We start from the raw sequence: 12,596 nt of genomic DNA, 5'->3' as shown, positions 1-12,596 counted from the left end.
CATCAAGTTGGACAACTTAAAACTTTTTTGGCATGGCTACAGCTACTGAGTTTGTGCCAGAACCTCTCCCCTGACAATTCAAAACTGCCTTCTTCTTTACAGCCTAAATGTATTACTGGATGGTTTATATCCATTTGTTCAGATGCCAAGGCTGCCCTTCCAGTTAAATAACTTTTCCTCCTCTCTGGGATCCATTCTCTTGTGTTTATACAGAGTAATCATAAAATTCTTCAGCGCACCAGCACCATAAGGCATGCAGATCTGTTTTCTAGGCAACACTAGTGTTTTTTTAAAGATTTTCACCTCCTTTTTTGCAAACAAATACTTACTGGCTCTGAAGTTTTTAGTTTTCAGGAACGAAAGATTAAACCTGATATTTATTATGGACTCTACTATAGGCTTAGATGTAGAAATTTTCTCTTTATCTTCATATCCCTTGCTTTTGAATCTTCATTTCCACCTTGGAAGCCTGTAGAATTTTGCCATGTTTATCCTGAAAACAGTGGCTGGTGCATTTCCAGTCTTCCCCTCTCACCGGCAGGTTTAGATTTGCTTCCAATTGCAGTAGGTTCAGAAACAAGCTAGAGGCTTGATTTTAAAAACCTTCCTACCATCTTTGTAGTTCAATGTGTTAGTTATTTCAGTGCTTGGGATTGGAAGGTCCATTCCTCCATCTTGAGCACATTATGATAATTTTCTGTGCTACAGACTTGGAGGCAGGAGTTCCCATTTCTGTTCAGACATCATCTTCCTGTTCTCTATCATCCTCATTGAAAAATGAGGCATAGAATTAGGTCCTAGCCTCAGTCTCACTCCATATCTGCTTTCTTTCTTTCTTTGTTAACCTAATGGAAGATTATTTGACTATTTGTTTCAATTTGTCTTGAAAGAGTTAGCACAGCTTGACTTTTGGCAAGCTGTCTGTTAGACCTGCATTATCTAACCTTCAGAATGTGCCTTTCTTTGCTGATTAGTCTCTTTTCCTGTAATTTCCAAGGTCTCTGTTCACAACTTCTTCCCTTTTTCTAAGGCTTTTTGGGGAGATAGGTATTGAGGGTATAATGAAACCGAGTTTGCTAGTCATTCATACAGAGCTGAAAGTAGACCTGGAATTTCATTCATCTTGTCAAGATACCTCAGAAAATTTACTTCTTTGTCCAAAAGAAATTCAGGGCATGCCCCACAACTGAATATGAAGCTCTTCAGTCTAGTTAACTTGTTAGCTAGTTTCTTTAGCTTATCAAAAAGTTTGTCCCTCTGAAATATGCATTAAAACGCAGTTTCAGAAACATTTTTATCATATTCTCATTTTATTTAAATTGAATTGACTCATGGTCATTGAAAGTGGGATTGTTTGCAGCTCTTCCTTCTCTTTACCAAAACTATGTTTAAAAGATCTTTGCTGTTTGGATCAGTAACTTGGGATGAAACATCAGCTATATATATCTCAAGCAATGTGTAGCCTATGCCATTCATAATAGCAGCAGTTCTTCGATCTGTCTGCTGTAGCCTACACAGTATTGCATTTATTCATTAATTAGATCTAGTACACTCCAGTATGCTATGGTTTGATATGTTTTGGCTGAAGAACAGGTTCTACAAAGAGAAGTTAACATTAAATTAGAAAGCTGTAACACTCCTCTGTGACAGCATTCAAAATAAACGCTTTCAATGGTAAGTCTAGCATGTGAGAAAAGTGCCTTTTGGATATCCCCTCAGCATCAAACAACCTGTCTGCATGACAACTGACACCCAGGTCGTGGCCCTCAGCACATGCATTTGCAAGTGCCTTTCTCATTCCTGTGATCTCTGGGCATGGACCCCAGCTGACACACAGAGCTCATAACACACATTCTGTGGCACAAAGACATGTTATAAAAACTCCAGTGGGTTGTGACACAGTTCTCATGTTATTTTAGACACTTTAAACAGAAAAATGAGAAGAAAAAAATCATTAGATTGCAGGGCCATTGGACACCACAGGAGCTGATACAGCCTAAATGTGACTTTTGACATTTACCTTCTTGTGGGTTTCTAGCTTTACCACCTCCCATACCTGCTTCATTGTAAAGTATTTTTATCTCTTGTCGTGTATTATTTCAGTTTACCCACTTTTCATCAGTTAGTCATCTACCTCTGCTATAGCTGTTAGCAATTTGTTGTCATGACTTCCAGGGATTTTTGCCCACATAGTGATTAGGCCTGCATCCATTAATTGTTCCCAGCTTCTATATTTTTTCTGGACAAAATACCTATTGAATATAACTGTGGTTGGAACACCAGAAGTTCTGTTCTTTTGCAAGGAGTCATTGGGATGCACCTTGTGAGTCACCTGCCACACGCTTATAAAAATCTACAGTGCTCTTAACACTGTACTCAAGCTAAGATAGTTGTTGTACTAAATTATTCATAGAACTACACAAATCTCAAAGTTTAATTATTGTAGCTAATGATCAAAATTTGGAAGTTAAATGGTCCCATGATGATACAACCCCACACAGAATTTCTGTCTCTACCATATCAAAGAATTCTCTATCCAAACATGAATCCAATGCTTGAGGTCTAAAGCAGGTCCCCTTAGTGCAGTAAAATTTCTCTTACAGTTCTTCCCCTGAGTGATCTTAACTAAAGTAGATTGCATTATCTTTGCTATTATTTTCTGCATATTTACAGTTTACACATTCCTCACATATAACATTACTTTCCCAATTGTTTCCATCTTTCTGAATAATTCATTCTCTATAGTGCTTGTCTTTGAGTATAGCTATCAGTCAACTATATTTCTGTTACCCAGCTTCACATCTTGCAATAGTTGATCAAATTATTCCATTTTGCTGTCTAACATCACTAGCAGGCATCAAAACATCTATTATCCGTCAACTCAGCCAGGTTATTGTGAGTCTTCTCTCCCTGTCTGTAACACTTCACTACCACTTTCCACAATATTATTTGCTTTCTCTTTACTGTCCAGCCACCGAATATTTGGTCTTCTTTTTCTCTTTTCTTAAAATCAGCATGTGAAATATAGATATCCCTTTATATGTGTATGTGCATATATTCTTGTCAGATTTGGCATTAAAAAGTCCATACCCTAATAAGTCAAGTGGCCATAATTGCATCAAGTCTTTTATATTATCACAGAAATGCAGCGAGAAGTCTTCCTCCTTTTTATCCCCCTTAGCACCACCTATAAATGTTCTTAGTCCTGTGGAGATATTCAGGTTTCTCTACATCGCCAAGATGATGTGAAATAAGTAGATTAAAGTAGTTACTACTGAAGCCTCTCGCTTTCTCATCACATGGGGCTCCAGGGTTTTACTTCAAATCAGAACTAGTTCTGTCTCCTAGACCATATGCCCCCGTTATATATGTTGTTTGAAGCTTTCTGAAGGAAGATTAACCCACAAACCTTTGCTACTTCCTTTGGGGGGGGGAGGGGGGAACATCACGTCTGTGTCCTGGAGCAATTCCACAGGGCACCTCCCTTGTCCCACATAGGAGCCCAGGGTGCTGAAGTCCAGACAGGAGTTCATCATTCCAGCTCTCCAAAGACACTGCCCTTGAATCTTGAATTTCATTACATTTTTCTCACTGACTACCTTATACCCAACAGCAATCATGTGGTTAAAAACCCTCTATGAGTACCACCAGGAATTTTCAGTCTGCTTGTGCACAAATTAGGAGGCTGTGTCATCTCCTTGGGGAGCCAGTTGTCAGCTCTCTGAAGAACGTCTGCAAAGGTGGACACTGTATCTGACAGTCTTCAAACAGAGTAGCAAGTAAGAGGTCTTATATGACATTTGCCTCTTTTTATTGCACGAGAACTATTTCAGGTATTAAGGACGCTTTGCATAGTTCAGGAGTTTTCTCTTAGGCACAGGTTTTGTGGTGATGAAGCCCACACATTGAGTCAGAATTTTAAGGTCCACATTCAGGATTGAAGATCTTTTGGAAATGAACTTCTATGCTCCTCCAGAAATAATCTGTTTTACATGCACCAGAACTGTTTCTGTGGATGAAGTCAGTAAATGGAGAGAATCATGGCATTTGCTTCAAAATTGCACATTTGCTCCAAGCCATGACATAAATGTAAACACAGAGGATTATTATCTTATTATCCCACTCATCAGTGCAGTCCATATCACTCGGATCAATCTCAATTGCATAGATGTGCAGCCTCTGTGTTCCCTCAGGACTGTATGTGACCCTATGTCTTCAGCCACCTCCATTCAGCCTTTCTTTCTTTCCCGGGTAAAAGTTCCTGAAAGACTAGTCTTAATCACCAATATGCCTGGCAAAAACTCTATTCAGTTTACTGGAGTTCAATGGGTCACTCTTTTTGTAAATACCATTGGGGGGGGGGGAGAGAAAACAAAGAACCTCACAGGTTTTTGAACCACAGAGGCTTGAAGTCTCTTGCATGTATGGGTATGGAAAAAAAGAGCTGGCCAGCATAATTCCCATTCCATTTTTTTGACTCCTTTATCAGGAAACTTCCCATCATCGTATTCTACACACAAGCAAACTGGGTATGTTGTCAGGAAAAGAATGAAGATGAGAGGGGAGTCCTGCCAGCGGGAATTTCTCAGCACTGTTTTCCTGCATAACAGTCAGCCTTTTTATAAATAGAGCCTCATTTCATGCAATGATATAATATTAATCTGTCACTGTATTTGGCACAACCATAGGATCATGAACTACTTGTTTGCTAATTACCATTTAAGCTCATGCACAGAGCACGGGCTGTGATAATATTAGCTTGGTCAGTCACAAGTCTGCCAGTGCCAACAACAGTTCAGTGTCTGTTTCCAATCTCTGAAAGTGTTGTATCTGCATCCTTTCATCTCAGGAGGTAAAAATCCTGGGTTCTCTCTCATAGTATGAATAATTTGTCTTGTCATTCAGAGCCCTAAAGGAAAACCATGTGGCAGTTTCTGTTAGCTGTTCACATGAGAAAAAATTTTTTAAGAGGACAAGCAAGTATATATAAGGTATGTTTAACCACTGTTTGTTAATTATTTTTTAAAAGCTTAAAAAGCTTCACAAGACTCCAGCATGGAGGAGAAAGCAGCTGTTAGGGTGATGAGGCACTGGAACAGGTTGCCCACAGAAGTTGTGGATAACCCATCCCGGGAAGTGTTTAAGGCTAGATTGGATGGGGGATCTGAGCAACCTGATCCAGTGAAAGGTATCTTTGGCCACAGCAGAGGGATTGGAACTAGATGATCTTTAAGGTTTCTTCCAATCCAAACCGTTCCATGATTCTTACCCCATGTTTTGTAAGAATCATAGAACCATAGAATCATTTAAGTTGGAAGAGACCTCTAAGATCATCGAGTCCAACCATTAACCCTGCACTGCTGAGTCCACCACTAAACCATGCCGCTAAGCACCACAACTGCATGTCTTTTAAATACCTCCAGGGATGGTGACTCCACCACTTCCCTCTGCAGCCTCTTCCAATGCTTCCACAACCCTTTTGGTGAAGAAATTCTTCCTAATATCCAATCTAAACATCCCCTGGTACAACTTGAGGCCTTTTCCTCTTATCCTGTTGCTTGTTACTTGGGACAAGACATTGGCCCCCACCTGGCTACAACCTCCTTTCAGGTCTTTGTAGATAACAATAAGGTCCCCTCTGAGCCCCCTTTTCTCCAGGCTAAACAACCCCAGCTACCTCAGCTGCTCCTCATCACGCTTGTGCTCCAGACCCCTTACCAGCTTTGTTGCCTTTCTCGGACACATTCCAGCACCTCAGTGTCTTTCTTGGAGTGAGAGTCCCAAAATTGAACACAGGATCTGAGTTGTGGCTCCAGCAGTGCCAAGTACAGGGGAACAGTCACTGCCCTGGTCCTGCTGGGCACACTGTTGCTGATACAGGCCAGGATGCCTTTGGCCTTCTTGGCTACCCGGACACACGCTGCCTCATATTCCGCTGGCTGTTGACCAGCACCCCCAGGGCGTTTTCCACTGGGCCTCTTTGCAACCACTCTGCCCTAAGCCTGCAGCTCTGCAGGGGGTTCTTGTGACCCAAGTGCAGGACCCATCACTTCACCTTGTTGAACCTCAGACAGCTGCCCTCAGCCCATTGATCCAGGCTGTCCAGATCCCTGTGCAGAGCCTTCCTACCCTCTAGCAGATCAACATTCCTGCCTAACTTCGCATCATCTGTGAACTGACTCAGGATGCCCTCAAACTCCTCACCCACATCATTGATAAAGATATTGAACAGGACCAGCCCCAATACTGTGCCCTGGAAACACCACTTGTGACCAGCTGCCACCTGGATTTAACTCCATTCACCACCACTCTCTGGGCTTGACCAGCCAGCCAGATTTTTTACCCAGTGAAAATTATGCCAGTCCAAGCCATGAGCAGCCAGTTTCTCCAGGAGAATACTGTGGGAAACAAAGTCAAAGGCTTTAGTAAAGTGTAAATAGACAACACCCCCAGCCTTTCACTCATCTACTAAGTGGGTCACCACCTCATCAAAGGAGAGGAAGAAATGGAGGAAGTCCAGGGCTGTCATTACACAGACAATAATCCTGCCAGGAGCTTTCTCAAGCAACCAAAGGGCAAATGATGTGGATATGATTCTTCTAACTTTTACAGTTGCCCAAATGGTTCTGATGGTGTCAGTGATGCTAGTCAGTCATTTATCAATTTCCCCTGCTGCTTCTCATGAAAGCTCTTGATTAGCTTCAGAGGTCCTAGGCTGGGCTGTCTGCAGGCTCAGGAGGGTGATGCTGATCTGGTGTATTCAAATCACATATAAAAGACTGATATAGATCAAAAATTCTGTAGGAACTGATGATTTTTAAGTCTTTCATTCATTTGGTGAACTTTTCAATTCCAGAAGTTTCTGAATTCATTAGAACACTATTACTATGTAGTAGTAAAACAGTTGTATTTCCAGTTCAGTCACGTTGCTATTAGAGACAGTGGAATTTTAGACAACATAATGGGACCCATGTTTGCGTTATAAACAGTTTCACTGTCTTAGCAGTTTCACTGAAATTGCATACAATTATTTTGATTTTTCAAATTTATTTAAAACTGAAAGTAATTTCCTTCTAGAGAAAAATCTTCTAATCCTCTTTAGAAGGATTTAAATGTAAAAATTTCTAGCAATGCAGAATAGATCTGTGGGTGGATTTCATACCTGTCTTTTCAGTCTTGTAGCTGATAAATGTTTCATATTATTGAGCAAGTCTGTATTCTTAAAGGCATTCAGTGCAAAATATTCCCTCAACAAATGAAGACTCAAGGTTGACTAATCTTACTTATGTTGAGCTTTACAGGTAAGGTATTATTTGTGCATCTGAAGATGTTAACCAAGTAGTCATCAAGTAGAAAACATCTTAAATGTATAGGGAAAGGAGAAAATAATATCCTTTCTTTGATAACTGTCTTTATGCAAAGGAATCTAGTCCAGCTACCATTTACCTGTGTGTCTTATTACCAAGAAAAGTCCAACTACAATCAACAGAATGACTCCAGAAAGTTAAGCAAGTATATCAAAGCATGCAGGAACAGAATTCTGGAAAGATGAGTTAATTGGAAATCTGAGGAACACAGCTGGGAAGCAGTGCACTGAATTCCTGAGATAAGGGTCCGTTTTTTTAATTACTTAGGTGGAAAAGAACGAAGTTAAATTACTTTTAGGAAGTACTAAGACCATGTCTGATCTGCTATGTAATAAAAAACCACATAGATGTCAGTATTTGCTAATTATTCGTGGACAATTAGCAGAAAAATCCCATGTCTATTGATCATTAACTGAGCATTAAGCTTCCTCTTATGTTGAAGATGATTAATAAAAGTAAACTGGCTTTGGTAGTTGCTGTTATATAGTAAAGAGAACTGTTGTCCACAGTTAGCTGGGTAAATATGGACATTTTTATAAGTATCAGAAATTTGCAGATTTGTTGCATCATTTCGGTGGAGTTCCTTGAAAGTGTGAGGGCAACAACGGTTATTGTGAGAAATAATCTTTCTGGGAGTGTGTGTAACCAGCTCAAGAAAACAAATTATTTTACAGTTTGTCTCTAAGATCTTTGGAAGATCTTATGTAGTTGGATCCATTTGATCTCATCAGCTATACTAAGAAAGAATGGCTAATGCTGGAAATGTGCTTGTTTCCAAGTTAGAAAAGACAGCACAGACAACTACTGAAAGCATATGGATTTTCTGACTCTTTTAAATGAAATAGAAAATGAGGAATGAACCCATTCAACATAATAATTTTTTAAATATTTTTCTTCTGTTACTTTATTTTTACATCCTCTCCTGCTGAAGATGATTCTACCTGGCTTCAAGACTAGTGTTACCAGGAGAATTTTGGGGGGTTTGATCATAGGTCAGTTTATACAACACCAAGCCTGCTGGCAACAAATGGGGTCCCACCCGTCTCAAAGGATCTTAGCTCAGGAGTTAGCAGAGCTCATTGAGAGAGCTTTAAACTAGATTTGAAGGGGAACAGCAACATAGCCAGACTTGACAGTGATAAGGTGTGGGAAGGAGAGAGCTATAGCAACCACACTAGTAACAAATGGAGACTTAAGAGAGACTATCTCAATCAAGCACAAGCAGACAAAGACATAACTACAAGACAGGACTATGGGGTGTCCCTTTGCACCCCTACTGGGATCTTGACACAATCAAATGGTTCTATAAATGCCTGTACACAAATGCACACAGAATAGAGAACAATCAGGAGGAACTAGAGATCCGTGTGCCGTCACAGGGCTTTGATCTCATTGCAACAATGGAGGCATGGGATAGCTCACGTGACTGGAATGTCGTCACGTAGTGCTACGCACTGCTTAGGAGAGACAGACCAGGAAGGCACTGGCCTCATTCACTATGCCCCACTATGTCAAGCAACACTTGGGATGTATCAAGGTCTGTCTTGGGGTGGATGATGAGCAACTCAAGTGCTTATGGGTTAGGATAAAAGGGCAGACTAGTAAGGGTTACTGTTGTGAGTGTTTGCTACAGACCGCCTGATGAGGGGGAAGGGGATGAGGCCTTCTACAGGCAGCTTGAAGCAGTTTCAAAGTCACAGGAATTGGTTCCTGTGGGGGACTTTAACTACCCTGGCATCTGCTGGAGAAGAAACACAGCAAAGCACAAACAGTCCAGGAGGTTCCTGGAAAGCCTTGATGACAACTTCTTGTCATAGGTAGTGGAGGATCTCACAAGAACTGGTGTGCTACTTGACATTACAACTTCAGGAGAGCTAACTTTAGCCTCTTCGCTCTTTGAGGATCTTCTTGGAAGAATCCCATAGGAACAGCTAAACAACTGTGGCCTCTGTCCCTGCCACAGTACAGTTGCCCCTGCCCAGCAGAGCTAGTGATCAGTGTTGGCTGTCTTTCCATGCAGGTAAAGGCCTTTTGTTTCTCTTGGTGTTAAAAGGATCATCTTTTTTGTGTTTGAGATGTCATGGGCTGGCTCCACAGGTAAACCAGATCAGAAGCTCACAGCAATGTTGATACCTTATTTTTCCTAGAGGAACAATGTCATTAGTTCTGTTTTGAGGAGCATAATTTTTATTCATAAAACATATTTCAGTTAAAGGGGTACTGCCAACTGACAAAAAAAAAATCCCTTTCTATTACCTATGTGTGTTACGAGCGCTTAGATTACGAGAAATGATAGGTAGTTTTTTTCCTCTGTTTTAACCTGGTTGGTTTGTTTGACCCCTTGACAGTAACCCAGTGTTTCCTTTGAGTATCCAGGTTATTAATCATTTTGCCCTTTTGTTTTTGTGTGATCCTTTCATATTAAAATGAAGAAATCAATCTCACCAGGAAAATGTGATTGTAGTGATACAAAATCTAACCAGGGACTCAGGATGTACCAGGTTTTTTTAAGCAAGGTGTGCAATTGATACTGTATCTCAGGTTTTTGTATTAAATACTTAATCACAGCATGTAATTCTGTGACTTGTTTTTTAGTAGCCTAGCTTTGAAGCTCAGAATGAAAAAGTGCATTGCTTTAATGATAACTGTGTAGGTTCTCATCAAAATGAAAGTTTCGTCTCATTATCCCATTGTTCTCCTTTTCTTTTTTCTCCAAGCTGCCTGTCTCGTCCTGGGTTGTATGATTTTTCCTGATGGCTGGGATTCAGATGAGGTAAAACGGATGTGTGGTGAAAAGACAGACAAGTACACGCTGGGGGCTTGTTCAGTCCGCTGGGCATATATCCTGGCAATTATTGGAATCTTGGATGCCCTGATCCTCTCATTTCTGGCATTTGTGCTTGGAAACAGACAAGACAGCTTGCTAGCAGAGGAGCTCAAGTTGGAAAACAAAGGTAGGACTGCTTTAGAAACACTATTGTTGTGTGGCCTTGAGGGTAATTGCTTAAAAACAATAATCAGTTTCATTTTATTTTATGCTTAAAAGTTGGCATGCTGGCTTACTTCCTACATTGCTGGGAAAGAATAAATGCAAGAGGCAAGAGGAAGTTTTGGGTTTCAGCCTCCAAAAATCTAAGAAAGCTTGAAATTGCCATAATTGCTGCACTATGCATGACTTAGCTTTTAGAGCTACAGATGGGATGTTATTGCGTTACTCACTTTTACAGTATTTCATTACCATTTACGTTTCACTGTCTCCATCTTTTTCTGTGCCCCATGCAAGATTTGTTCACTTTGTTCCTTTAGGATTTTGCATTGTAATATAAATGTCTGTGATATAGCATATTTGTTAGCACAGTATATAGTAATGAGGGAGTGCTGGGGACTGGCAATGAGATGTATAATGGAACTGCCTATAACACAATGCACCAGTGGACTAAGGATCAGAGCCAGAATGAAGAAGACTCCTTGTTTGATTGTGTTGCTTTGAGCTCATTAGTCAACTCATGGGAATCTAGGATGGTGTAGCAACTGAATATTCATGTAGTGCACTGGGGATAAAACACACTTCTAGATTAAGAACATGAAACTGGCTCGGACCAGTAGTTTATCACACAGTTGTGAGGAGAGATGTTTTTTGAGGTGTGCAAGCTTGGCTTATTTCTGCAGCCCCTTCCCCTTGTGCTCCCCCAGCATCCCAGCTGAGTATCTGATGTGATAGATACCACAGAGGCCACATCCCTGCCTTGTCTTTTTAATGGGCCTGTTGTCCCTGGATCTGTCTAATCCCTTCTAAACCTGCTGATATTGTCGGCTTCTCCAGCACTGCATGGCTGAAGCTCACTACTGACTGCTAAAGAAGTACTTTCTTTTATCTGTTTCAAATTGATCCCCTGCTAGTTTCACTGACTGTCTCCAAGTGCAGGATTCTGCATTCAACTCATCCACCACCTTTGTAATTTTGTAGGTTGCTTCTAATAATAGAAGAGATATTAGGAGCCTTTCACCACCAGATTAGAAATCAGAAGCTGTTTGGCAGCCTGTGTCATACAAAAATAGCTGGTCTCAGTCCTGCTCCGGAAGGACCATTATCTGTATACCTGACAGCACCAGCACAGAGGCCCCTGCTTGCTGGATTGCAGTCAGCACCCTCAGCCAAAAAATATATGGACTTGAAGATTCAACTTCATGCACTATTCCAGACCTTTGTGGAGCATACTAATGTTGTGGGTTTAGGACAGTCACTTGCAATTGCATGTTTACATCTGTTCTGAGGGTATCAGTTTCAAGGACTGTCCCTGTGGCCCTTCTGTAAGGATAATATTCATCTCCACTTGAAAATTAAAATACTTACCAGAAGAGCATTCACAGCTACGCCACAAGTACTTTTGGCATCGCCTTTGTGTCTGATTTGTCTACGCCATACAGAGCTCATGTACACAACAACTACTTGTATCAAAGAAACTCATCTCTTTTGGCAGCTTGTGAGAAAAAACAGCTTCTGGAGCCTCATCACCTCTCACATCGCTGGCATAGGGCCTTGCCAGAACATTTGGTCCTCAGCATGTCAGAAAAAATCATTCAGCAGCTCAAGTTCCTTGGATTAAACACAGAAACATACCACACCACTGGGTTCAAGACAAACCAGAACTCAACAAAAAGGGACCTACCCCACTTTGCCCTTCACAGTCAAGCCTAATGATCACCACTTTTTAAACTGTCTTTAAAATTAAAAGAAAAAGAGTGAACTTGACTTCTAAAAAGGACATTCTCCACCCTCTTTCATGGAAAGCTTCTGCTAAGCAATAACAGGGCAAGTCTAAATCCCCTTGCAGTCCCCCAGCATTTCCCCATCTGCATATGTTGCCGCCAGGCAGAGCCCCAGCCCTGAACACACATGAGGGCTTTGACACTTACCCCATAAACTGTGTCCCCTTGTCCCCTTGCAAGTTAAGAGATGGTGGAGAACTACTCATCAGCATTAGTCTACATGCAGAGTAGCCATGCATCTCTTGGAAATGGTCAGGATGCCAAAGTACTGACAAATGCAAATGTCACTAGCACACCTTCCATATAGACAAGAAGACTAAGGATATAAGCAATACTTCCCTCAGCTTTCCAAGCTGCTCTTACAATGTGAAGTCAGAGTCCTTATAACAAATAGCCATGAATATTAGACATGCTCCTATCCTTTCTTCCCCCTCCTCATCTGCCTGAGAACTGCCTTCA

General features: G+C 41.0%; 1 protein-coding gene across 3 annotated transcripts in view; it reads left to right on the top strand.

Moving 5' to 3' along the window:
- The window catches only part of LHFPL3 (LHFPL tetraspan subfamily member 3), a 251,145-nt gene that overhangs the window by 159,273 nt on the left and 79,276 nt on the right, over window positions 1–12,596 (top strand). For all 3 annotated transcript variants that reach the window (XM_064656782.1, XM_064656784.1, XM_064656783.1), the window contains exon 2: window positions 10,085–10,321. In XM_064656782.1, the coding sequence (XP_064512852.1) occupies window positions 10,085–10,321 (237 nt within the window). The remainder of the gene's footprint in view (window positions 1–10,084; window positions 10,322–12,596) is intronic.

This window comes from Pseudopipra pipra, chromosome 5 (assembly GCF_036250125.1).
Source record: "Pseudopipra pipra isolate bDixPip1 chromosome 5, bDixPip1.hap1, whole genome shotgun sequence".
NCBI classification, from domain to species: Eukaryota; Metazoa; Chordata; class Aves; order Passeriformes; family Pipridae; genus Pseudopipra; species Pseudopipra pipra.
This window is presented reverse-complemented; position numbering and strand designations above follow the sequence as displayed.